The following is a 27,899-nucleotide window of genomic DNA, read 5'->3' as shown; positions in this document are numbered from 1 at the left end:
CAAGAGATATCTTACCAATTGAACACTCCAGAATCTCCAAGTCAAAGCATAATAGGTTATGCAAATAGAGCACTTCATGAGCACTTAACAATAGGCCACACAAAGGAAACTTCCGTGACCTTCATGAACACAAACTTCCATCCCACATGCATGAAGATTAAACCTGTTCAACTAATAAATAAGAGACAACACCATCTAGGAGACCAGGCCAGGCCTCTGGACCTGTTCAGTTCACCCTCTTTCATGTTTTATATTTAAAATCACAAAAATACCAATCACCACCAGGTGAGCCAAGCCTTCTGGGTTGGACTAGCTATGGTACTCCATACTTTAAGTGGACAATAGTGTTTAAATAATCAATGAAAACAAAACCCAGAAATATGATAAAAAAAGTTGCAAGCATCATAACATGTCTCCATTAATTTCATGGAGATCAAGAAGAGCTAGCTTGTTAAAACTCTGCTAGTATTGATACTTGATACTGCCTCCTTGGTTCATAACCCATCTTTATCCAACAATATAAAAAAGAAATAATAATGAACGCAACAGAACATTTTCCTCAAGCTTCACTGCATTAGCACCTCAGCCTAATTGTTTCTAGACGGGATGAACTCAAGATTAAAATGCTTGCAAATTAAAGCTCTATTTATTCCATCGATATTTCGAACACACTTGCAAACAACCCAATTGAAGTGGTTTAAGAAGAAACTAGGTGGAAAATATGTCAAGCAAATTCTAGAGAACCTAGTATCAAGTTCGAAATCTCCCTCCCATGCTGAGCAAAAAACCAGCAAACTACAGCACTATTTTTCTTCTATCAAAATCTTCAATACACTTACAAAGGATCCAATTGAAGAAGTAAACTGACAGGGATGTCACATGAATCCTAGACAGTTTAAAAATGCTGAGCAAATACTAGCCATTTGGCACCCTCCCCCCATCCCTACCTACCTATGGCAGTTAAAACAGCCACTACCCAATGTCCCAGTTCAAGTTTGCTCTGAAACCTCTAACAGACCTCACTTTGAGTCCAGTCATTTTTCTTATTGAAGATTATTGGTTTACTTATTATTTTCTTGAGCTTTATTTTTACAACAGTCCATCCATTCTCCTCAGCATTTTACAAGAGTCCATCTACCACATACTGCACACAAGTTGTAAATATTTTCATATAGCATATTCTAGATTTGGTGCTTTCCTCCTACCATGACGGAAATTTCAAGAATGAATGGACCATTTGAATCATCACTTATGCAAACTCTATGGAAAACTGCCCTTGATTGATTTCTTGCATTCTCATCTAGCTAAATTGCTACACAGCCCTTAACTCCAATCAAATTGATATACTGATACATTTATTGTAAATGAGTAAAAGTACATAATTGTTTCATGTTATGATTGATGTGTTTCTGTGTAATTACCCCTTAAACTGAACACTTATGAGACTCGTGTTAGTTTAGAATGTTCTCAGTCGTTGGATAGACTTGGGGAGTTTATCTTGCCAAGGATGACACTAAGGTGCTGCCAAAAAGGTTGGGGCAGCCTGTCTCAACTAGGATTGGACCCGAAGCACATGTAGTGTGTGTTTGTTTGAAACACTGAACCTGGACCAATTTCCAATTATGCCCTAGACCTTGGAGACTAGTGAGCAGAACTGGAAAGTTACACATAACCCCTAAACTCGAATATGGTACTGCACTGGGTATTGGATCGGGCTGTCTTTAATATGCCAATTAGTGAGATCCTTTGGGGGTCAAAACCTGAGTATGTTGGGGCAGTATGAGAATTCACTCGAGTGGGTGATCATAGTGACAGGATCAGCCCCTTTGTTGGACAAAGTGAATGATCAGGACTGCACTCTCTCTGATGGAAACCAGAACTGCCGACAATCGATTTCAACCGTGTTTGAGATTTGTTTTGCAAAATATATTTATATGATAATATATATTATGTTTTTAAGAAAAAGGTTTGCAAAAGGTTTTAATTCTTGGGACCCATCCGAGCAGAGAGTGCAACACTGCACCTTGCAGCCAGGGGAGAGGTCCTTCCCTGTCGAGCAATGTTTGATCATTATGGGTTAAGAGGTTAAGTATAAGAAACCATTAAGGGATGTTTACGTGATGGGCTATATCTTACTCAAGTCCATTGTCCTTGGGCTTTCATAGGATGGCTAGACTCAATGATCATTTACTATAAATGTTGGGCCCATTAAGAGCCCATACTGATGGACTCGGGGGTTCAATGTACTTGACAATGAATTCGGCCAGGCCTTTTCACAAGGGTTGGGTCGAACCCATGTAGGCTTATGTAAGGTCATTGTTGGGGCACGCTATACAAATTAAACCTAAATGAACCAGCAACTACCTAGGGACATGAGCCACTTGCTAAATGGGCCTAAAGCCCATGATTAATTGGATAAATCGGGATTTCACATGACAACTTAAGCAATCATGTGACTTGGGCGAATATGGGTTTGGATAAGGGTATGGAGCACCCATTAGGATAATGAATTGTGTTATTGATCAAGAAAAAATTAATGGTTGAATGCACATTAAGAAAGTTTGATTAATTGGATCAATTTGTGGTTGTGCTTGTGCTTGTGATGTGTTGAATGTGATTCGTTCATGGGCCATAAGTGCTTGGCCCATGTTTAGACGTGTGTGGCTCTCTGCGAACATCATGGCTGAATGCACATCATTGCCATGATGCCCTTAGATCATTGCATGATCTCCCTTTTCAATGGGCCCCCTAATCAGCTTCCTTCCCAAGAGGAACCCCATGGAACCCTAGCCCGTTTTGGGCCCATTCGAATCTGACTTTATGAAAGTCAGTGGGAGCCACTTTGGTATGACCTAAATCAGACCTAGGGACTGTTTTTCGTTCCCTTCGGATTAATATAAGTGCAAAGAGATAGAGAATATCATATGATGAATTCTCTAAAGGCCTTCTGTCATTAGCATGAAAACGGGCTGAATCGGTGGGTGGAGATGCACCATAAAATTGGGCTATCCATTTTGTTGGTCCAGTCGGTGGGATTGCATCATAAGATGATAGGGACGTCATAGACCGAGGTGGGAGAGGCCTATCCTAAAATGGAAGACTTTCATGGTACCTTGGGGTCCACGATATAACGGGTTAGCACTTACCAAATAGAAAGTTTTAACCTAAAATGGCAATGAACCTTGTCTGATGGAGGCCAAAGGGAAAGCTCATTGGATAAATGGATACTTGATCCTTCACAGAAAGTGGTGGGGTTTTGCAACTGAAACAGTTGGCTCCATGCACCTATGTGATTTCCCACATTTCCAGGGACATGTGCAGTGTCTTCGTCATTGAGATAGGAGGGAAATCTCGAAGATGAATAAATGAAGATGGAAAATAGATAAAAGACTGTTCTATGTGAGATAACATGAAACAATTTTAAGTCGTGGACTAATAACAATTGCCTTTTATGTTATGGGCCCGCGAATAGGATCTCATCACGAGTCGGTTAATGGGGAAAACTTCTTGTTTTCCCTTGTTTCTCCCTTTTCTCGAGGAACCTATCTTTAGCACCTTAATGGTGATTTGTTAAAGAGATCACCAACTCTCCTCTGCTCTTTCTTGATTGAAATATCGATGGTTTCATTGAATATCATCTGCTCCTTTAAATAGGAGATTACAAGAAGATAAGAGTCCTACTTTTAGGAAGACTTGCTAATAACCTTTATCTATACTACTGCCTAATTAATAAGAACACTTTTAATTTAGCTAAGATAGAAACAGATAAGATAAGAACACTGAACAGATAAGATAGAAACAAATAAGATAGGAATAGGGACACTGTATCTAGCTAACAGATAAGATAAGAACACTAAATCTAGCTAAGAGATAAGATAACACTGAATTTGGCTAAGAGATAAGATAGGAACACTGAGTTAATCGCCCATTATTGTTGTTATCCATTAAACACTGAATTAATCGCCCATTACTGCTGTTGTCCATTACTGTTGTTGTTTGCGGCTGTAAAAGCATCCACAACATTACTCCCCTCCTGGACTAAGAGCTTGTCCTCAAGCTCGAATTCAGGATAGGTGTCTTGAAACACAGTCAAAGGAATCCAGGATAGGTGGAATGATTTTGCCCTCCGGGATCGGGTTCCAATGAAGAGGATTCATCCTCATCTTCCTCTTGTTCCACCAAAAGGCAGAAAAGTCTCTTGCACTTCTACCTTGCTGAGTAAAGTTCATCACAATTAAAACACTGTCCCCTCGCCCTGCGTTCCGCCATCTCAGCCCTGGACAAGTGCTTAATAGGGGGTGCAACAATGTTGCTTCCCACACTGGATGTCAATCTGGAATTGTTGCTCGTCTGTGGTTTCTGTTCTTGGCTGGCTACTGAAGATGGAGCCATTCCAAGTGGCTTTGGGGCTGCCCATGTTGATTGAGGCCGCCCTATACTGATACTCCTGCGATTGAGTTGCAATTTGCGTTCGAAGGCGCGAGCCAAATTCATAGCAATAACCAGATTGGGGGGATTTTGCATCTCAACATCCACCCTCAAAGTCTCCGCTAACCCCGCAGTGAACATGTCAACCTGTTGTTCTGGACATACCGAAGATGCTCTTGCAAGGAGGGTCTGAAACTGACGTTGATACTCAGCCACAGTTCCAGTCTGTTTGAGGTTGATTAGTTCGCCTAATGGATTGCTTGTTAATGGGGGCCCAAATCTGAGGAGGCAGTAGGATTTGAATTGGATCCAACTGAGCCCAGGTTCCTCCTGCTCCAATTTATAAAACCAAAGTTGCACCCCCTCTGTCATGTGGAATGCGGCTAAGCCTACCTTGTCCCTGTTCTCTGTCCGTTGGTTGCAAAAGAACTGCTCACATCTGTACAGCCATCCCAAAGGATCTCCGGCTCCATTATAGGAAGGGAATTCCAGCCTGCTGTATTTGGGAAAGGTCGCGGTTCCCTAGGCAACGACCTACTGTTTGTCGGACGATTCTGCCATGTCTGGTCGGTGGCCATCTATGGTTGCAGCCCCTTCTGAACTCTTGTCCTTGCTGGAAAGATATAACTCCATCAAGCGCCTCAATTCTCGGAAGTCGTCCTTGATCTCGCGCACCTCCTTGCTGTTTTCCACAAGTTTGTGCTCCAGATCATGAACCCTAGTCTTCAATTGCTCAAAGTCACCCATGACGCCTTGCTCTGATACCAAATTGTTATGGGCCCGCGAATGGGATCTCGTCATGGGTCGGCTAACAGGGAAAACTTCTTGTTTTCCCTTGTTTCTCCCTTTTCTCGAGGAACCTATCTTTAGCGCCTTAATGGTGATTTGTTAAAGAGACCACCAACTCTCCTCCGCTCTTTCTTGATTGAAATATCGGTGGTTTCATTGAATATCATCTGCTCCTTTAAATAGAAGATTACAAGAAGATAAGAGTCCTACTTTTAGGAAGACTTCCTAATAACCTTTATCTATACTACTGCCTAATTAATAGGAATGCTAAATTTAGCTAAGATAGAAGCAAATAAGATAAGAACACTTAACAGATAAGAAAGAAACAGATAAGATAGGATAGGGACACTGTATCTAACTAACAAATAAGATAAGAAATATCTTGACTGAAATATCGATGGTTTCATTGAATATCATCTGCTCCTTTAAATAGTAGATTACAAGAAGATAAGAGTCCTACTTTTAGGAAGACTTCCTAATAACCTTTATCTATACTACTGCCTAATTAATAGGAACACTGAATTTAGCTAAGATAGAAATAAATAAGATAAGAACATTGAACAGATAAGATAGAAACAGATAAGATAGGATAGGGACACTGTATCTAGCTAACAGATAAGATAAGAACACTGATAGGAAGACTGAGTTAATCGCCCATTACTGTTGTTGTCCATTAAACACTGAATTAATCGCCCATTACTGAGGCTGTCCATTAAACATTTTATCAGAAATGGCACATGGACAATTCGCCAAATTGTTGGACAACAACAAACTAAAGGGACCTAATTATGTTGGCTAGTACCATAACTTTAATATGGTCCTCACGTCCGAGAAATTGAACAAGGTTGCCAAGAACCCAGCTTTGGAACGTCCAAGTGACAAGGCTTCTGAAGCACATAGGAGGGAATATCAGGAATGGGAGAAGAACTCGCTTGCTCGGTGTTACGTTGTAGCATCTTTAGACAACTCAATCCAGAAACAATTCAATAAGATCGAAATCTGTAAAGATATTCCGGATAGTCTAAAGACTTTGTATGAAGAGCAGAATTGTTCTGCCAAACAAAAGGTCCTCAAGCTGTTGATGACAACGATGATGACTGAGAGCCAACCGATTCATGACCACGTCATGCGGATGATGGGGTACATAAACGAACTGGAGGCACTTGGATCCCAACTCGACGATGATACAAAGACTGATGTCGTCCTAAACTCTCTGCCTCCCTCCTTCAATCAATTTGTCATAAACTATAACATGAATGATGAGACTGAAAAGAACCCTATTTTTGTCCCCTAATTTTCATCCTTTTACACTACTTTAGCACTTAAATGCACTCATTACTCTTATATTTCGATTCAGGGCAATAAAGAAGGCAATTGGAAGGAAATAGGCCAATTCGGGTGATTTTGCACAGTTTCGGCGATAGTCAGTGATCTGGGCCTAACTCACAATTCCGGACTCCGAATTGGGCAATTCAAGAAGCATTAGAAAGAAGAAAGAAAGGCCCACAACTTTTGTGTTTTGGGTTTTGACTGATTCGGTCCACATCGAGTACGAAACCGGGCCCGAAGTCGGAGCAAGTTCAAAGCGAGGCCCATTTAACAGCTGAAGCCCAACTCGCAGAAGAACCTGGAAGCAGCCCAAGTAGTAGAGAAACCCAACTCGGATGCAAGAGTCTAGAGTCCTGATTCGAATGTAATCTCCCAAAAGGGGAAAGAGTCCTATTAGATATAAACTTTGAATGTAATCCTATAAGGATAAGAAGGTTGGGGATTAGATTAGAGATAAGATAGGATTAGTTCAAAGAAGATCAAGACTCCCTAAAGATAAGATGATCTCCTAGAAGGAGTTGGAAAGCAGCCCTCTCCTTTGGCTATATAAAGAGGGGGGCGAACCAACTCTAGCATCACTCATTCCAAGATCCAAGAGATCATCAAGAGGCCAAGAAGATCAAGGAAGCAGTTCGGCTATGGAGAAGAAAGGCATGGAGATTGCGCAGATCATGAGTAGCTAAACTTCTTTTTCTGGTTCAAGGGGGGAGGTTCGATTGTGTCATTGTGAAGTTCTATAGTTGCTTTATTTTCTTGATTTCTAATTCAAGTATTCATTGATTCTTGTGCATATTTTTATTGGATGTTGATGTTAATAAGTTTGACAAACTGAATTAATGTTGATTTTCCTATTGCTATCCATGATTTCGGTGATTCGTAATTGTCACGAATAATGGTACAAGTAGCAATTAGGTTGATATCTTTTTGGTCAATTGTTCGTGACAACCTTTGACCAATGCTTTATCATGGTTCAACCTAAAGGAATCGATGGAACAAAATTCAATAATTGCAGCTATCTCAATTATTGTTATTTTGGTTTAACTGTTTTCACAAATCTTAATGCTATCATTGTTTAACATGAAACGCTATCGTACCCAGTTGAGTGGTGATAAGTGTTGATCGAATGCTAGGTTTGGTCAATTGAATTAGGAAAACACAAGGTTTATTATGGCTATCCTAATAAATCTAAGGTTAAATGTTTGAATTGCAAGAATGCTGAAATGTACCTAGGATCGATGGCCAATCGATTCAACCCGAACCCTTGAACCAAAATTCGGTAAGACTGATTTTCTCTTGTTTGCTTAGTTTGTTATTCTTTTAATTTTAGTTATTAAATTTTCCCACACAATTACTTTATCCATTCAGCTAAGAGATTACTGATTTGCTCCCTGTGGGATTCGACCTAGTACCACTTTTACTACAAATATTTTATTGTGGGACTAGTACTAATTTTGAGGGCTTCGACAAACCCGTCAATGAACAAGCTAAATGTTAGCCTTCAGGAACTTAGCAATATGTTGCAGAGGGCTAAAGAACTAATTAAGAAGGATAAGCCAGTAGCCATGCTTGTTGAAGGTGGCAAATCTAGAAAAAGAAAGAGGAAGGGAATGAAGAGGCCTCTGAAGAAAGCAAGCAAGCCGAAAAGGCAATAGAAAAACAAATCATCAAATGAATGTGACTTCTGCAAACAGACCAGACACTGGAAGAGGAATTGTCCTCAGTATCTGGAATCCCGCAAGAACAAAGAATGTAATTTCGAATCTCTTGTCATAGAGACCAATATATTGGTCACTTTTGCATCCTGGTGTATGGACTTTGGGCTTCCACTCATGCATGTAACACATTGTAGGGGTTCAAGCAAAGCAGAAGGTTGAATGACGATGAGGTGGTGCTTTACTTGGGGACTTCTGCAACAGTTGCAGCTATTGCTATAGGAATAGTAGATTTATTTTTCAGATAAGGAATTATAACACTTGAAAATTGTCTTTATGTACCGTTACTTAGAAAATTTTGATTTCGGTTTCCAAATTATGTAAGGATGGATATTTTGCTTTATTCAGTGATAAGATCACTATTAAATTGAATAATAAATTCCTTGCTTATGGAGAACTTGAGAATGGTCTCTATGTCCTCCGTCCTTCTCTAGAAATGAATATAACCGAAACAACGTCGAAAATTATCCCCAAAAAGAGAACATGTGATACAGTTAATCCCACGTGCCTGTGGCATTACCGAGTTGGTCATATTAACATAGATCGTATCACAAGATTGGTGAAGGATGGTCCTTTGGATTTTCTAACTGTAGAAGATCTGCCAACTTATGAGCCTTGCTTTTAGGGTAAGATGACAAAACGACTATTTACAAGTAAGCCTGAAAGATCTACAGGCACACTTGACCTGATACATACTGATGTATGTGGTCCCATGAATGTTAGAACACGCAACCAGCATTGTTATTTCATAACTTTCACCAATGATTATTCTCGGTATGGTTACATGTACTTAATGAGACATAAGTATGAATCCTTTGAAAAGTTCAAGGAGTTTAGACAAGATGTCGAGAAACAGTTGGGGAGACACATCAAAACCCTTCGATCAAATCAATGAGGTGAATATCTCTCCAATGAATTCAGGGACTACATTAGGGACAATGGGATTATATCACAGTTGTCTCCTGTTACACCACAATTAAACGGTGTCTCAGAGAGGAGAAACCAGACTCTATTAGATATGATCCGATCACTTCTCATCCTTTCAGATCTACCTATATCCTTTTGGGGACACGCATTGGAGACTGCTATATACGTGTTGAATCGGGTTCCAACCAAATCCGTTCCTAAGACTCCCTATGAGCTATGGACTAGTGAGAAACCAAGTGTAGGACACTTGAAGATTTGGGGTTGTCCAGCACATGTTAAAAGAACAAGTGCAGACAAATTAGAATCCAAGACCAGTCGTTGCCTATTTATAGGCTACCCCAAGAGCTCTATAGGGACCTATTCTATGACCCAAGAGAACAAAAAGTGTTTTGTAGTCGAAATGCCTACTTCTTGGAGAAGGATTATATCTTGAACGATCATCGTCAGGAAATTGTTCTTGATGAGGAGAGATCAAGAGTAGTGGGAGATGTCCCACAGATTCCAGATAATACCCAACTTAGAAGATCTACCCGGGTGTCTAGGCCTCTAGTTCATTACGACTATAATCAAGAAAGCTACATGATGGAAGCCACAATCAATGAGGAAGATCCCATGATTTATGCGAAAACTATGTTGGACATAGATTCCTTGAAGTGGATAGATGCCATGAAATTCGAGATGGACTCAATGAAAACCAACGAAATCTGGACTCTCAGAGACCCACCCCCTGAGGTGAAAGCAATTGGTTGCAAATTGATCTACAAGAGGAAGAAGGGCTATGATGGAAAGATTGAGACCTATAAAGTGAAGGGATGAGAGGTCCATCATAGATGGCCGAACCCTACAGGAAGGTTGGGCGAAATTTCAAAAATTTCTCTCCCATGTGAGAATCACATTCCCTATTTTAGAGAACTCCATTTTCAATGGTCAATCTTGAAACCAAACCAGACCAAATCTGAAACCAAAAAGGAGTGAAGGGATATACCCGATACGAAGTAATAATAACCTCCAATGAAGGTGTTCACCCCCAAAGAAAAATCCAAAGATGACACGGTGCAGGATGAAGCAGAATCAACAGGACGGCTCTTCAACGAGAACCGAATTCTTCAGCAAGAATCTGATGGAGGGCTAGTGAGCACAACTTTAGATTACATTTTTTGCCAAAAGGTAAAATCAAGAACCTTTCCTGATTGCTCCCACAGGTGGAGATCGAACTGGTATGGTGGCAAGAGTAGGAGAGAAGAAGACAGTGCAATCAAACCGTGTTGTCTCTCTCTAGAATTCAGCAGTCAGTCAAATGATTTCTGTTGTGTACTAAGGATTCGCCCTGCTCTCTTATTTATAACCTTAAAGAGAAGTTATCCTAATCCCATTAAGATTTGGATCTGGACTCTCCTTAAGAGATAAGGATAATCCCTTATCTTATCTACAGATAAAGATCAGCCCTCCTAATCTAATTAGGAGTTTCCTAATCCAAATCTTTATTTGGATTTGGACTCTTTGAGTGGATAGGGACAATCCCTTATCCAATCTGCTAATCTAAATCCCAGAACCGCCCTCTTTTAATTAATCTCATTAAGCCAGTTTGAATTGGGCATTAGGCCCATTAAGTCCATCTGCTCACTTACCCTCCAAACTGTTGCCCAGTTGGATATCCTTGGCATAGGACCCAAACATTAATCTACACATCATCCACATGGGTTCAGCCCAGCCTCTGTTACAAGGCCTGGCCGAATTCACAGTAGGAGACAGTGAACCCCTAAGTCCATCACCATTGGCTCTTAATGGGCCCAACATTTACACTAAATGGTCCTTAGATCAAGCCACCTTATAAAAACCCAAGGATTGTGGACAGATGCAAGATTAGCCCATCAGGTATTACCCTCAATGGTCTTATACTTAACCTCTCAGCCCATAATGATCTAACACTGCCGGACAAGAGAAGACCTCTCCCTCGACTGCAAGGTAAAGTGTTGCACTCTCTACTCACATGGATCCCGGGAATTAAAACATTTTGCAAACATTTTGAAACCATAATATATATATATATATATGTATATCTCTATATAAATATACTTTGCAAAACAAATTTCAATGGTTGAAATCAACTGTCGACAGTTTAAGTTTTCATCAGGGAGAGTGCATCCCCGATCGTTCACTATGTCCGACAAAGGGGCTGATCCTATCACTATTATCACCCACTCAGATGAATTCTCGGACTGTCCCAACATACCCAGGTTTTGACCCCCACTAAGGATTTCATTTATTGGCATATCAAAAACAGCCCAATCTGACACTTAGCGTAGTATCATAATCGAGTCAAGGGGTCAAGTGTAATATTCCAATTTTGCCCATCTATCTCCAAGGTCCAAGGCAATACTGGAATTCTGGTCCGATTCAAGGTTTCAAGAAAACCCACACTGCATGTACCTCAGGTCTCACCCTGGCAGTTGAGACAAGCCACCCCAACCAACTTGGCGACACATCAGTGTCAGCCTTGGCAGGACAAATCTCCCTAGATCTATCCAACAGCTGTGAAGATTCTAAACTAACACAAATCTCATATGTGTCCAGTTTAAGGGTATTACACAGAAACACACCATAATAACATGAATCAAATATGTACTTTATTCATTTACTTTAAATGTCATAATGTACATCATTCTAATTGGAACTAAGGGCATACACTGTCTAACATAAAGCTCGTCTTGTAGCGAAAGGGTACACTTAGAAAGGAGTCGATTATGAGGAAATCTTTTCGCCTGTGGCCATGCTTAAATCCATTAGGATTCTGTTAGTCATAATAGTACACTACGGTTATGAGATCTGGCATATGATTGTCAAAACCACATTCCTAAATGAAAATCTTACAAAGGATATCTATATGCGGCAGCCGCAAGGCTTTATTGCATTTGGTCAGGAACACATGGTGTGCAAACTGAATAGATCCATCTATGGATTAAATCAAGCTCCTAGAAGTTGGAACATCCGATTTGACTCTATGGTCAAACCGTTTGACTTTGAGCAAAATCCGAATGAACCTTGTGTTTATAGGAAATCAATGGGAGACAAGGTTACGTTTCTGGTTTTGTATGTAGATGACATTCTGCTCGTTGGGAATGATGTAAGAATGTTGACTACGGTGAAGGTATGGCTTTTGTAGCAATTCTCCATGAAAGATCTTTGAAAAGCCTTCTACATCTTGGGACTTCGACTCTATAGAGATAGAACAAAAAGAATAATAGGATTATCCCAATCCACTTACATTGACAAGATTGTCAACAGACACAACATGGAGAACTCTAAGAAGGGACTTGTCCCTTTCAGACACGGAGTCACTCTCTCCAAGGGTATATCTCCCAAGTCTCCTAAGGAGATTGAGGGCATGAAAGAGATTCCCTATGCCTCAATCGTAGGGAGCATCATGTATGCCATGTGCACTCGGCCAAACATTGCTCAGGCAGTGAGTGTGGTAAGTAGATACCAGTCAAACCTAAGACATGATCATTGGACTACCGTGAAAAACATACTCAAATACCTTCGAAGGACTAAAGAGTATTGTCTTGTCTTCACTACAGATGGTCGGGTATACTGATGCCACTTCCAGTTAGACCCAGATGATAAAAAGTCTACATCTATCACATCTTTACGATGGGGTCTTATGCAGTTAGCTGGAAAAGCAGCAAACAAGGGTCCACATAAGATTCCATGGCCGAGTCCGAGTACATTGCCGCAAATGAATATGCCAAGGAAGCAATGTGGATGAAGAAGTTCATTCACGAACTAGGAGTTGTTCCATCCAGTACATCACCCATTCCACTGTTGTAAGACAACACTTGAGCCATTGCTCAGGCTAAGAAGCCAAGATCCCACTCAAAGTCAAAGCACATCAAGAGGAAGTATCATGTACTAAGCCACTAACACAGAAAGTGTTTGAGAAACACGTGGACATTATGGCACTGAGTCTTGTACCAGATTGGACCTAAGTGCAAGTAGGAGTTGTTAGAAAGTATATAACCTTAGCTCCAATCAAATTGATGTACTAATACATTTATTGTAAATGAGTAAAAAGTACATAATTGTTTCATATTATAATTGGAGTGTTTCTGTGTAATTACCCCTTAAATTGGACGCTTACGAGACTCGTGTTAATTTAGAATGTTCTAAGTCGTTGGATAGACTTTGGGAATTTATCTTGCCAATGCTGACACTAATGTGCTGCCAAGAAGGTTGGGGCAGCCTGTCTCAGCTGCCAGGGTTGGACCCGAAGCACATGTAGTGTGAATGTTTGAAACACTGAACCTGGACCGATTTCCAGTTATGCCCTGGACCTTGGAGACTGATGAGCAAAACTGGAAAGTTACACATAACCCCTAGACTCGATTATGGTACTGCACTGAATGTCGGGTCAGGCTGTCTTTGATATGCCGATCAGTTAGATCCTTTGGGAGTCAAAACCTGGGTATATTGGGGCAATCTGAGAATTCACTCGAGTGGGTGATCATAGTGACAGGATCAGCCCGTTTGTCGAACAAAGTGAATGATCGGGACTGCACTCTCTCTGATGGAAACCAGAACTGCCGAAAGTTGACTCCAACCATGTTTGAGATTTGTTTTGCAAAATATATTTATATGATAATATATATTATGTTTTTAAGAAAAATATTTGCAAAAGGTTTTAATTCCCGAGACCCATCGGAGCAGAGAGTGCAACACTGCACCTTGCCGCCAGGGGAGAGGTCCTTCCCTGTTGGGTAGTGTTTGATCATTATGGGCTGAGAGGTTAAGTGTAAGAGACCATTAAGGGATGTTTACCTGATGTGCTATATCTTACTTAAGTCCATTGTCCTTGGGCCTTCATAGGATGGTTGGACTCAATGATCATTTACTGTAAATGTTGGGCCCATTAAGAGCCCATACTGATGGACTCAGGGGTTCACTATACTTGACAGTGAATTCGGCTAGGCCTTTTCACAAGGGCTGGGATGAACCCATGTGGGATTATGTAAGGTCATTGTTGGGGTCCCACGCCATACAAATTGAACCTAAATGGGCCAGCAACTACCTAGGGACGTGAGCCACTTTCTAAATGGGCCTAAAGCCCATGATTAATTGGATTAATCAGCGTGTCACATGACTGCTTAACTTGGGAGAATATGGGTTTGGACAAGGGTATGGAGCACCCATTAGGTTTAGAAGATAAGTCTTATCAACTTAGAGAGTTCAAATTCAAATAAAGATTTGGATTAGGAATCTCCTAATTCAATTAGAAGTGGTGCTCCTTAAGGCTTATAAAAAAGGGAGGAGGCCTCTCTTTCTTCTCCTCAAATACACATTCATCTCCCTTTCAATAGTATTGTCAACTTCTATAGTATAAAGATTTGGATTAGGAATCTCCTAATTCAATTAGGAGTGGTGCTCCTTAAGGCTTATAAAAAAGGGAGGAGGCCTCTCTTTCTTCTCCTCAAATACACATTCATCTCCCTTTCAATAGTATTGTCAACTTCTATAGTAGCAGCAACATCATCATCTTGTATAGCAGGAGCTATCTCATCATGTGCAACAGTAACAGGAGTGGTAGGGCAAGGACCATCAGTTTCAAAACACTAAGGGGCAGGAGAAGAGGATGGAAGAGTAGGAGCAAAGACAAACAGATTAACTTCAAAGGAATTCTCTTCCACCCACAATTCTACCCCTAAAAAGGATTCCGGAAAGGTTCAAAGAAAGACTATGACTTACAAAAGGTAACACCTTTGGTGACAAATTTCCTTCCTGTATGTGGAAAAAAGCACTTGTGTGCTTTTTGTGTGAGTGAATAACCCGAAAAGACCCCCTAAATCACCCTCGGATCCAACTTGGTTATTCTTGGATCCATAACATGAATGAAACAGACACAACCAAAGACTTTTGGATCCTTACCACTTCCAAAACCCCGTAGCACTCCAAGAATTCAGGCTCCTTTTGACTATCCCCCTAAAATTTCCTTCAAGGATTCTTCCACTACCCTCTTCACTCTTCTTCTACCCAATCATTTTCCATCTCTTCTTCATCCCACTCCTCTCCTCCCTCCCAAACTGTATTTTTCTTATTCATTTCTTCTCTCCTACTTTCAAAATCCTCTATTGCTTTCCTAACCACCCTCTCCCCTCCCAAAAAGAATAGGCCAAGTGATTTACCCACTTCCACCTATCTCTCCACCAGCTTCAATCTCCACCCTTCCTCATTGTACGCCTCCACCTCATCCCCCTCTTTTAAATCCATTCCTAAGCTTTCCGACTCATTTTTCTTGTCTCCCACATCCACCTCTTTTTTCTTGTCTTCTTGATAGGTAGTGTTCTTTTTTCTTAAGTAAATTTTGCTCTGTTGACCATCACTATCTTCCACACCTTGAAATTTTTTCTTTTCCTTCTTTTCTTTCTTCTTCGCCCCTATTTCCTTCTCCTCCCTTAGCCCCGCTGCCTTCTTCCCAAGGAATTGATTCAAAAAGGGGAATTGACCTTGCCTTAGAATTTAGACAAGCTATGATTTCTAAAACTCTTGATCCAACTTCCTCATTTTTCTTTTCACTTATCGTCGCTAGAGGATCTGCCTCTCCGATATTCACTTCCATCCTTTCTTCGATCACTTCATCCTTCTACCTACCACCTTCAATAGCTTTGGTAGGCTCCTAGCTCTATGCTGCTATCAAGAAAGAATTTTGGCTCGGATTTAGAACCTCCAAACCATGACCTAGGTCAACCTCTTGCGATTCCATCTCCTCAACCACCTTTAATGAAACTCTTGTTTGTTGTTAAACCATAGCTTGCTTCCTCTTTTCTTTTTGCAGATCGTCATCTTCTTTAATCGTGATGATCTCTTTCCTACTTCGTATCTCACCGTTAGCCACACCCATTCATCGACTTGATTCTTCAAAACCAAAGTTTCCTTACTACTTTTCCTTCTTCCTTTTGTAACTGGCCCCAAGTTCAACTTTCTAAATAAACCCCTTATTATTTGCAACCTTTTGGTCCAGTTGGGATTCTTAAAATTTTAGCTAAGCTTTCTCATATGGTGGGCCCACCACCCATCTCTCTATTGACCACCCTCTCGCCCCTTATAATCTTTCTCCTTCACTTGGTCCACATCCACTCTTGACACTCAGGTTACTTGACCCTTGAATGGCTCACACAACTCCCTATGTTAAGATTCCTTTCTTGGCCCAAATCTTTTATTTGTTTCATCATCGAGTCAGCCAGTTTAGACCTGATCAACCCCTTTATATCACACTCAAAATCATTCCAGAGTTTATGAGAATTGCTCACCATACTAACAATCCTAACCTGATGTCTTTAACATTTTAAACACAACTAAACTACATTAAAAAATCAAACTAGTAGGCCAGACCCCACATAAGATCTATGAAATGACCAAAAATGTCCCTACTGTCTAAAATATAAAATACATAATATTCAGAGAAGTTCCACATTTGGTGACTTGGCTCCTGCATTACCAATCTTCTACTCTTTACCTATAAATACATGTAAGGTCTTCTCTTTTAAATATTAGAAAAAAAAAGGTCAATTTTTTGCTTCTAATGTTGAAAGTTGAAACGAATCTAATTTTGTTGACATTGATTCCTTCAAGATGCTATTAGGTGCTGGTTCCTAATATTTCCTCTGTGTGTTAATTGCTAGAGAAGCCTAGGTGCTAATTCCTAGATTGTTTTTGTTTTCTTTTTCTTACTTTGCAAGTCCACCCCCCATCTTGCACACAAGCATAGACTTTTAAATGGAACTCTACTTTTTTATAAGGAAATTTATCAATGAAAATACTAATTGTTTGCTTAGTGGCTTCAGTAGTTTGAACCAGAAGAAGAAGAAGAAGAAGAAGAAGAAGTAAGAAAAGGAACATTCGAATCTGATAGCTAAACCCTATCAGTCAACCATAATATGAATTAGCCTCTAATTAGTTGTACAAAGACTAAACTGCTCCCACTTAAGTATGGGACAGGAAGTCTCTATTAAAACTGCCACATAAGCACATAACTTAACAGAAATAAAATGACTAATCTACCCTTATTTGGCTAGCTCTAACACTCCCCCTCAAGCTGGAGAATATATGTCATATAATCCCAGCTTGTTACATATATAGTTCCTTCTCCCTGAGCTTAAGCCTTTTGTAAACAAATCTGCCAATTGATCACCTGAGCCCACATGTTTTGTGCTTATCTCTCCAGTAAGGACCTTCTCCCTCACAAAGTGGCAATCAATCTCTATGTGCTTTGTTCTCTCATGAAAAACAGGGTTAGATGAGATGTGGAGTGCAGCTTGATTGTCACAGTACAATTTCATAGGTCTATCCATGGAGAACTCGATTTCTTGTAGGAGATTCTGCAGCCATACTGATTCACATGTAGTGTGTGCCATGGCTTTGTATTTGGCTTCAACACTGCTCCTTGCCACAACCGTCTGCTTCTTACTCTTCCATGTCACAAGATTTCCTCCAAGAAATGTGCATTAACCTGTACTAGATCTTCTATCAGATACAGAGCCTGCCCAATCTGCATCTATATACCCAATTACCTCAAGTCTTCCTCCTGGTTTGTACAATAACCCACGGCCTGGAGCTCCCTTCAAGTACCTTACAATTCTAAGAACTACATCCCAGTGAGGTATCTGAGGGTTCTGCATAAATTGGCTCACCACACTGACTGCAAAGGAGATGTCTGGTCTCGTGATAGTCAAATAGTTTAGCTACTCCACTAACCGTCTGTATCTTCCAGGATCATCAAATATTTACCCTGTATCACTACTCAACTTAGCATTTGGCTCCATGGGAGTTTCAGTCGGTTTTGCACTAACAGTCCTGTTTCATCCAGCAGATCAAGAACATATTTTCTTTGGCACAAGTTTACACCTTGTTTTGATCTAGCAACTTCTATACCCAAGAAATACTTCAACGTCCCAAGGTTGAAGAAAGTCATGTCGGGTTGAGACCACAAGTAAAAATGACATTGCCAGAAATTTACGAGGTGATATTTCCATTTATTCATCAAAAGAGGAGTCCCTTTTGAAGCGAAAGATCCATTAGATAATGAACTATTGGTTCTAAGCCATCTCTAGCGATGAATCAACAATTCGAAGTGCTTTTCTTGCGTATTCTTGATGAACCAGTGTTTATATATAGATGTAGGAGGATTTATTTGGGAAGTAAGAAGCCCCTTTGACATCTCTTCATCTGCAAAGAATTCTCGACGTGAAAACACAGAGATAGAGGGCTGATCTTTGAATAGAAAAAAGAATGGATCTGCAGGGTCCCAAATGAATTGACTTATTCGAAAAAAGCCTTGTTCTTTGGAAGATCTATCTCATGTCTGGTACTGCATGGTTCCACTCTGCAAGAACTCCGAATCATTCTCTTGAAGCTCATCCTCTTTATAATAAATGATCCGCTTTCCCCGAAATGACCAGGCCCAATAGGGAAGTCCCAATTCATTGGGCCTTTCGATACAATCAAATAGATTGCCACAAGGGCGCCATATTCTAGGATCCCAAACTATGTGATTGAATAAATCCTCCTAGCGAGGGAATGAATAATCTTTTTTTCTTCCGATTTTAACGGTCCGGTCTGGTCCCATCGAAGAAAGAACAAATTCCAAAATAGTGAATTTGTCGGACTATTAGATCTTTTCTACCGGGACCCATCTTTATCACATTTTTTCTTCCAAGAAAACTAGATCATCAAAAAAACTGAGTTTAGTTTAAAAATTAATGCTTTCCTTGTTCCATTTCACTTCTACTGTTTGGGTTTGTGTTTGGGTTTGTGACTAATGGAAGTGGAAGACGAGTTAGAGGATACCCCATTAGATGATTGTATAGTATAAGAATATAAGAAAAAGAAAGATGATAGGTTATGGGACGTTGAAGAAAGACCTTTGGTTTATCAATCCCCAATTTGTCACTGCCAGTTATGACAATATCATCCACATAGACTACTAATAAAATCTTTTTGGCTTCTGAATCATAGCTGAACACTGAGTGGTCAACCTGACATTGTTTCATTCCAAAATTCTTCACCACTTCACTAAACTTCCCAAACCAGGCACGAAGCAATTGCTTCAACCCATAAATTGCCTTTTTCAACATGCACACCTTACCATCCCCCCCCCTAAGCAACAAACCTAAGTGATTGCTCCATATATACCTCCTCCATAAGGTCACCATCAAGGAATGCATTTTTAATGTCAAGTTGAAACAAGGGCCAATCATACATAACTGCCAAGGAAATTAAGACACGGACAAAGCCAACCTTAGCCACTTGAGAGAAGATCTCCATATAGTCCACCCCATACAACTGTGAATATCATCCACATAGAACAAGTCTGGCCTTCAGACGCTCCACACTACCATCCAGCAAGTATTTAACAATATACATCCATTTACAACCCACAACATGCTTACTAGGAGGAAGATTAGTGAGCTCCCACGTTTGAGTATTCTGAAGGGCAGAGAGTTCCTCCTCCATTGCCTATCACCACCTAGGTGAGGTAAGAGCCTCTTGGACACTCTTAGGTATAGAAATAGATGACAACAGTGAAACAAACTGGCAATGTGGAGTGGAAAGGCGAGAGACTGAAATAAAATTGGAAATGGGATGGAGGGTACAACTACGTTTACCTTTCCGTAAAGCAATGGGAAGATCAAGTCCTGAAGGTTCTAGGACAAGAGCAACAACAGAATCCGCAGACAATGTAGAAGTTGGAGGAGAAACCGATGTCTGTCAATGAGTATACACGTGTCGGATCGGTGGTCACTCAGTAGGGATCTGCACTGGAGCAGGTGAAGGGTCAACCCCAATTGGAACAACCGGAACGGGATCACGAACTAGAAGAGGAAGAGGAAGCAAAGGTGGAGATACCGATACTTTAAGTCCCGAGAAGAAGGGGACAGACTCAAAAAATGTGACATCAGGACAGACATAGCACTTCCGAGTAATGTGATTATAACACTTATACCCTTTTTAGGTTCGAGAGTAGCCAAGAAAGACACACTTAATAGAGCATGCATCTAGCTTGTCTATCCCAGGACTCGGATTGTGAACAAAGCACACACAGCCAAAGACGCGAGGTGTTAATGGAAAGGGAAACAATGTGGGTAACAAAATAGAAAAGGAAAACCATCCATGAAGAATGAATAAGGGCATCTGATTAATAAGGAAATAAGCAGTAAGTACAGCATCACTCCAAAATCGTTTAGGAACACTCATATGATGAAGAATAGACCAAACAGTTTCAAAGAGATGATGGTTCTTTCGTTCAACCACCCCATTTTGCTAAGGAGTGGATGCACATGAAGTTTGATGAAAGATGCCATGTTGTTCTAAATACTATTGAAAGGAAGTAAGAAAGTATTCACGACCGTTATTTAAATGAAGAACTTTGATTGGAACACCAAATTGTGTACGTATTTCAGCATGGAATTTTTTGAAAAATGGAAAATAATTCACTCATTTCTTTCATTAAATAAATTCATGCCATCTTTGAACAATCATCAATAAAAGTGACACAATACTTGTAACCATTATAGGACTCTATTTTAATCAGACCCCAAACACCTGAATGAACCAAAGCAAAATGACTCAACATACGACTATCAACTCTAAGACTGAAGGGAACCCGACAATGTTTCCCATATTGACACGGCTCACACTATAAAGACAACAAATGACTCAAAGACAAAACCAGTATCTTGAGTGCCTTGAGAGATGGATGTCCCAGTCGACAATACCATTGTAGAGGAGTGAGTGAAGTCTCAAGTGCAACTAACGATCCACCACCGTCAAGGTAATACAATCCACCAGCCTCATGGCCCCCACCAATCTTCTTCCCCATCTTGAGATCCTAAAAAACATAAAAAGAAAGGGAAAAATGTAATAGAGCATTTAAGAGTCTTAGTTAATTTATTAACAAACATAAGATTTAATGAAAATTTAGGTACATATAGAACAGATGATAAAGAAAGATAAGTTATTTCAACATTACCAACACCACAGATGGGAGAAGAGGAACCGTTGGCAAGGGAAACAGTTTGAGATGTGGAAGTTTCAGAGAGGGAAGAGAACACACCTGGAGTCCCAATCATGTTATCAGAGGCTCTAGAGTCAATAATCCAAGGAGAGGGTTTGGATGCCAGACAAGCTATACCTAAGTGTGCAATGGTGGTTGTAGTATGCTGTGAAGTATCCTACAGGAACCTCTCACACTCATCACACGGTACACTCACCATCTCCTTCTCGGAAACAAATGTAGATGTGGAAGGTGTTAGATCTACCTGTTGGTTATCACTGACATCAACCCCACCAGCTACTACATGATTAGCCCATGTAGAAGGAGGGCCATGGAGATCATAATAGAAATTCACCGAATGTTCGTCCCTACCACAATGGATACAATTCCTTGTAGAGTTACTTTTTCCTTTACCACGTCCTCCCCCCAAGTCACGATCACCACCATGGCCAAATATGGAACCACCACGACCTCCTCGGGAGGCATGTCCTCCCCATCTAGTACCACGTCCACCTCCTCTAACTATCACAAATGATGTATTAGACGGTGTGGGATTCTCTGTAGATCCCAAAAAAAATCCTGCGAAGTCGTGCAAAAACTTTCTAAGTGTAAGAAGAGTAGAGACTCCCAATATTTGGGCCCTAACTGGTTCATACTCTAATTTCAACCCCACTAAGAACCTAGTAACATCCAATTGTTCCCTCTGTTGTTGCTGAACCTTAACATCTGGAGTGAGGGGATGATAGACATTGAGTTCATTTCTGAGGTTCTTCATACTAGCATAGTACTCTTCTAGGGTTTTATTCCCTTGCTATAGATCGAAATACTCCTAATAGAACTAATATACCCTTGTAGTATTATCCTGCCCAGAATAAAGCTTCTTGGCATGTTCCCATATGTCCTTAGTTGTATCTAAGAACATAAAGTTGGCACTTATTTTGGATTCCATACTATTCCATAACCATGTCATGATTTGGGCATCTTCCTGTTCCCAGTCATCAAACCCTGGAGAGTCAGTTGATGGTTTATCTTCCTTCACATGTTTGACTTTCCTCTTTGCCTTGAGGAAAACTTCCACTGACTTGGCCCATGGCACATAATTCTCACCATTAAGTTTAATGGAAGTCATCTGCACATCCAAATAGTCAGAGGGGATCATCACACTCAGTTTCTGATCACTAGAACCATCTCTCGTTACTGCCATTGTATTCCCCCACTGCTATCTCTAATGTTGAACTCTCAATCACCAACCAAATACTACAGCAGCCAAGGCAACACTACAGCAGCCTCTAAACTCAAATGATAGGTTCACAAGAAGTCACAATCAATCACAACTGTGCACAAACTACCATTCAAATTAAGAACAAAGGGTAAACCAGCATTCAAACAGCACCAACAAGGTAGAAAATTGATGTAGGCAATTTGGCCATTCCTTCTAGCCCAAAAATAAAAAAAAAAAAAACACAACTTTTGTTCTTGTTCACACCACTACTGATTACACAGAGCCATAAATCACCACTACAGTAATTCAGAAATTCACTAGCCACATACAAACCCTCTTGAGGCTGCTCAATAAAGGGTGAGCATCACAAGGATCACCACACAACCATATCTGTCCCACATGGTACAGGTCTGTTTGACCTTTTTTTTCAAAGGTCACTACCAATCCAAAGACATCAACAGGTGTGTCTGACCTGTTCTTGGACCTTTTGCCAAGAACCAAGGCTACAAATAACCTAGCTCTTTAGGTTATGATCAGTCCGAGTAGATTTGTGAGGGTTTTCCAACCCAGAAACACCAACAGCACAAAAAAAAGGATAACAAAACTTGATAGAGAGCTTCAGTCGACCATCCACTTATTTCTGGAGTTATTCTCTTTGAAAGACAATCAAATTCTGAGCAGAGAAAGAGAGGCCGAAGTGTTCCCAGACCTAGGTCGAGTCAATGTTCTCCATTTGCAGTCCAAAAAGAAGAAAAAGGAAGTCACAAACAGAGAGGAGCAGTAGTCACGAGCAGAGATTTAAAGAGCAACGTCCTGCTCTGATACCATGTTTGCTTAGTGGCTTCAACAGTTCGAAAAAGAGGAAGAAGAAGAAGAAGAAGAAGAAGAAGAAGAAGATGAAGAAGAAGAAGAAGAAGAAGAAGAAGAAAAAGAAAAGGAATAGTCAAATCTGATAACTAAACCCTATTGGTCAACCATAATATGAATTAGCCTCTAATTAGTTGTACAAAGACTAAACTGCCCCCACTTAAGTATGGGACAAGAAGTTTCTATCAAAACTGCCACATAAGCACATAACTTAACAGAAATAAAATGACTAATCTACCCTTATTCGGCTAGCTCTAACACTAATGATGATAAAGAATTACAAATTCTAAATGAAATTTATAACAACTAGATATCCCAACTAACCAGCAAGATTAACCCCCCTCCCAGAAAAAGAAAAAGGGAAAAAAAACACATCAATCAAAAATAAGAGAAAGACAAAAAGAGATAAAAAAAAACTTAAGAATATTTGGTACTTTAAATAAGAGAAAATGACAATCATGACATCATAGTTATAAGGATTTCCATTTCCTTTGAAGATGCCCTCAAGCTTCTAATACTTTTATCGAAGAAAGCAACCAAAACTCCTTTGCTTTTTCCTCAACAAAATTCCATCTTCCATCCTCTAATTAACTCTTAAAGCACATCCTTAAGATCATTCTTCCAACTAGTTACACACCCTGAGGCTGTGTTTGGTTCGAAAGAAAAGGTGGGGAAAGGTAGGGAAACCTATACAAACCTTCCCTACCTTTCCCTACCATTTCCTTCAAACCAAGCATAGCATCATCCAATGCACCTAAAGATATCCTTGGCACAGCCTCCACAAGAAGCCCTTGTGAAAGAAGCTTTAAAAAACCTAATGACTTACAATCTCTCACCATCTCTACACAACAGAAATGGCTAGTCCTTCACCTACCCCCACCGATAGACAAGCAAATAATTATTGTTCAATGATGCATTGTGAATTGCATAAAATCCTTTTGTTATGTAAGTAATGATAATTATATTAATAATACACTTATCTGAGTTGCCAAGACCTAGTTGTAGCTTCCCTTGTGCAATATATCCTGAAAAATAAAAATATTCCATCTCACACCTTTTCTAGCAGTATATTAGCAATTTATTTGGCATATCTTGTAACCCAATGGACTGAAGGATTTAATCTGTAATTCAATGAGCTCATCTCTTTGGCCTGATAATCTAACCTCCAGGAGGACTGTCATTCATACAATCATTAATTATATGAGAATCTTCCCAAATAATGATCCTCTCTAAATTAAGAGTAAAATACAGCCTAAAGCCCATTAAAGGAAAAGTATTCAACACTCACATATTTGTGTGGGCATAGTTCCATGGTAGTCTTTCACAATTTATCAGGAATGAAGAAAAGCTGCATTGCAGGACCCAAAAGTAGACTAAAGAATCCCCAATATAACCCCACAAGGCTACATCTCTGTACCTTCATATCTGCTTACTCAAATTGCTAAAAAAGCTCCAAACATGCAAGTAGGTTACCATTTATTCAAGTCACTTCTGAATGAATGAACCCATGTCCTTTTAGTGTTCCACCACTTCTATAAATAAGCCTTCTTCGCACCTTCCAGATCTTCCAACAAATTAGGAAAGGCCACTAGGTGCAGGTCCTGGCCATCAAAGGCCTTGCGAGTTGAGAGGGGTAGACAAGGTAAAAACATAGCTTCTGGTGTTTTAGCATTATAGGTTGCCACTCTCGGACTTGAACCAACATTTCCACGCTTGTCAGCCCAAGGTTTTATATTTAACTATAACCCAGATCTAGGAGTCTGGACTTTAGGATGATAGATAGGAATTTCCAATGATAACTTCCTTGTTTTTTGGAGAGAACAGTGGTCCAACTTTTCAGCAGATCAACTCCCTCTATTCTCATCAGCGCTGTTTTCCACATAATGGTATGAGTAACTCTATGGCCTCCAGATTGAATTTTGAAAAATTACATCTTAAGTTATAAAAAAAAAAAAAAAAAAAAAGAAGAAAAGGTGGGTTTTCTCCACCTTCTAATACCTCACACCAGCAACTTTCTCATCCTTGAAACCCTTCTCCAAGCCAAAAGAAAAGGAATGCTTAAAAAAAAAAAAAAAAACAATAGTCCTTAGCCTTGACATAGAGGAAGACGTAGAAGTAGAAAGACCCCACTTTCTGTTCGTTTATGGTACTGACAAAAGTTACAAATCCACAAGAAGGAACCGCCAGAGTTTTGATCATGGATTTGAGTCAGTGAGGTCCCAGTAAAGTAAATACTAAATCCACAGGACAAATAATAGTTCCATTCAAAGACAGATTTCAACCTCTGGATAAAAGTAGCTAGTCTATTTTGCAGATGAGATTGTAGAACAGACACTAATCACACATTAAGAGACCATGAGACCCTAGAAGATCGTATGCATGGTCCTTAATAACATCAATTATACAGAGCACAACAGTTGAACTTCTCCAAATAAAATCGAATATAGGATGTCAAATTGTCAACAAATCAAAGACAATAAATAATCAGCGATAAAACAAATTAAATTCAGCGGAAATGAACAAAAATCATCAAATCACTGGTTCCTTCTAGCATCAAAGAAGCTGCACAATCCTCAGGTACCAACCCAACTGAAACTATAAAATACTGAATTCTTTCCATTTCGAAACACCAAAGATGGCATATAAGCCTAAACTACAATTAAACCCATCAGCAATAGTTTTATCATTATAATTCTCTAATTTGAAGTCTAATTCCCATTACTAATCCACCATAAAACTAGAAAAAGTAAATAGTAAATCAAAGAAAAGGGAGAAAACACACGGATCAGAAAATTAGGGAAAAATCAAACTACCAGCTGTGACGTGTCGGAATCTGCATGTTGATCCAAATGGGCAACCTTCGGGCGTATTGAACCGCCTACATTCGAGATCCCCACCTCCATTACTTTGCTGGAAATAACCCCACTCTTGCTGTTCGCCCCTCCTATAGTTCAATCGAAACCCACCATTCTCAGAACGGGATCTTTTGGGGTAAGGTTCCATGGACTGATCTCGAAGAGATCTTCTATGGGTCAGGGACAAAAATATTGAAGGAACAGAGATTCTCTATCTCTCCCCTGGTTTTCTAGGGTTTTGTAATAATAAAAAAAGTAGGATCGTTTTTATTAGTAATAAAAAGTTAGTATTGAGAATAGATATTTTGAGTCAAAAGTGCAGCGGAGAAAAGGGATAAAATGGATATGGAGTATGCAGGTCAGAGCACAGCTCCTGCAGTTGGTGGGAATTATACGATAAAGCTTAACTGCAGATATATTTACGAAATGGCGATGAGGATCCCTTGCTCACTGCTCACGTGGTTTTGTTTTCTCCACATGGTTTTTAGACTTTTAGCCCATGATTCGCATTGACTGACAAAGAGAACAAGGCCGTGACTCATCGACTCATGAACCCATGAATAATGTCAGAATTTTAATGGCGGAGCGGGTTTTTTACTCGGGTCGTATAGTTTACCGTATCCGTGAAACTTTCACGTGGGGAATTAAGAGGTGTTTGGTATCATTGGTGGTGTTTCAACTTGCAATTTAACTCTACCACGTCGACTCACATGAGATTGCAACGGAGAACATTTTGGAGATCCGGAGTCAGTTTGAACACCTTATAGACTTGAAACACAAATAAATCGTACCTGATGAACAATGCATATATCAACACCACATATGTGTCACATCATGTCCAGACTTTACTTCCGAAATAGAAAATCAATTTGTTGTTTTCAAACCTTTTTTGCCTAGATTTTCATGCAAAATGTTTTATAATTAATGTTTTAACTAAAAATGCCTCGACTATCAAAGTCAACAAATGTCTATGCAAAGGTGTATGACGTGTATCGGTACTTTTTATGTTTTATTTTTTTTTAAATCGGTTTAGAGGATCAGTTTAAGTCTCGAGTACCCTTTGAACCATGGTCTGACCCGATATAATTCCTATAGGGGTGTATCATGAAGCCACCGGCATGATACGTATTGGCCAATACAAGCCGATACGTGTCGATACTTTGAACCTTATGTATATGTGGTGCTGATGTGGTGGCATTTATACTTGAAATGTTAACAATACCAAACAGCCCCTTAGTTCTAGGCTACAAATTGGTGTTAAGGCTTATTGGTTACCTATTAGTAGGATCAACCACTAAATGCTCATCAGAATACACCTTTAGGCTTTAAGCATATAAGTACACATTGTTTGCATCCAAATGTGGTCCCAATAACCAATCCCAATCGCCATTGTAGTTGTACATCGAAGAACATATCTTGCCATGAAGGATAAGGGAGATGTTCCCAATGCATAACCCCAATGGCTATTGGGACCATGTGTTGGGACTAGATCCAAACTCTTATATTTACATGCCCAAACATGCATTTTTATTGGAGATGCAACGAAAGAACCCGCTAAGGTTATGTTTGGTTTGAAGGAAAAGTTAAGGAAAGGAAAAGAAAGATGGGGAAATCTTTACAAACCTTGTATGGGTTTCCCTTCATTTTCCTACCTTTTCCTTCAAACCAAACATAGCCTAATAGTTAGGTTACTAGCAGATCCTCATGCCAAGAGTCATATATTTCTT

The 27,899-nt window shown here is 39.9% G+C and overlaps 1 protein-coding gene across 3 annotated transcripts in view; it reads right to left on the bottom strand.

Moving 5' to 3' along the window:
• Window positions 1–26,705, bottom strand: part of LOC148871732 (uncharacterized) — a 29,859-nt gene extending 3,154 nt beyond the window's left edge. Inside the window, exons 1-2 of one of the 3 annotated variants that reach the window (XR_016107992.1) lie at window positions 26,131–26,661; window positions 16–21,063 (exon numbers count right to left, since the gene is read on the bottom strand). Coding sequence is in view for 2 of the 3 variants with exons in the window: in XM_088973099.1 (XP_088829225.1) it covers window positions 26,131–26,320 (190 nt within the window). In the remaining variant the exon portion in view is untranslated. Of the gene's footprint in view, window positions 1–15; window positions 21,064–26,130 lie in introns of all 3 variants that reach the window. The other 2 variants (XM_088973099.1, XM_088973100.1) reach the window with 2 other exon arrangements.
• Between the last annotated feature and the right edge of the window lie 1,194 nt (window positions 26,706–27,899).

The sequence above is a fragment of the Nelumbo lutea genome, chromosome 2 (assembly GCF_056320005.1).
Source record: "Nelumbo lutea isolate HS-2025 chromosome 2, American lotus-T2T, whole genome shotgun sequence".
NCBI lineage: Eukaryota > Viridiplantae > Streptophyta > Magnoliopsida > Proteales > Nelumbonaceae > Nelumbo > Nelumbo lutea.
Note: the sequence above shows the minus strand (reverse complement) of the source record. Positions and strands in the feature narration are given on the sequence as shown.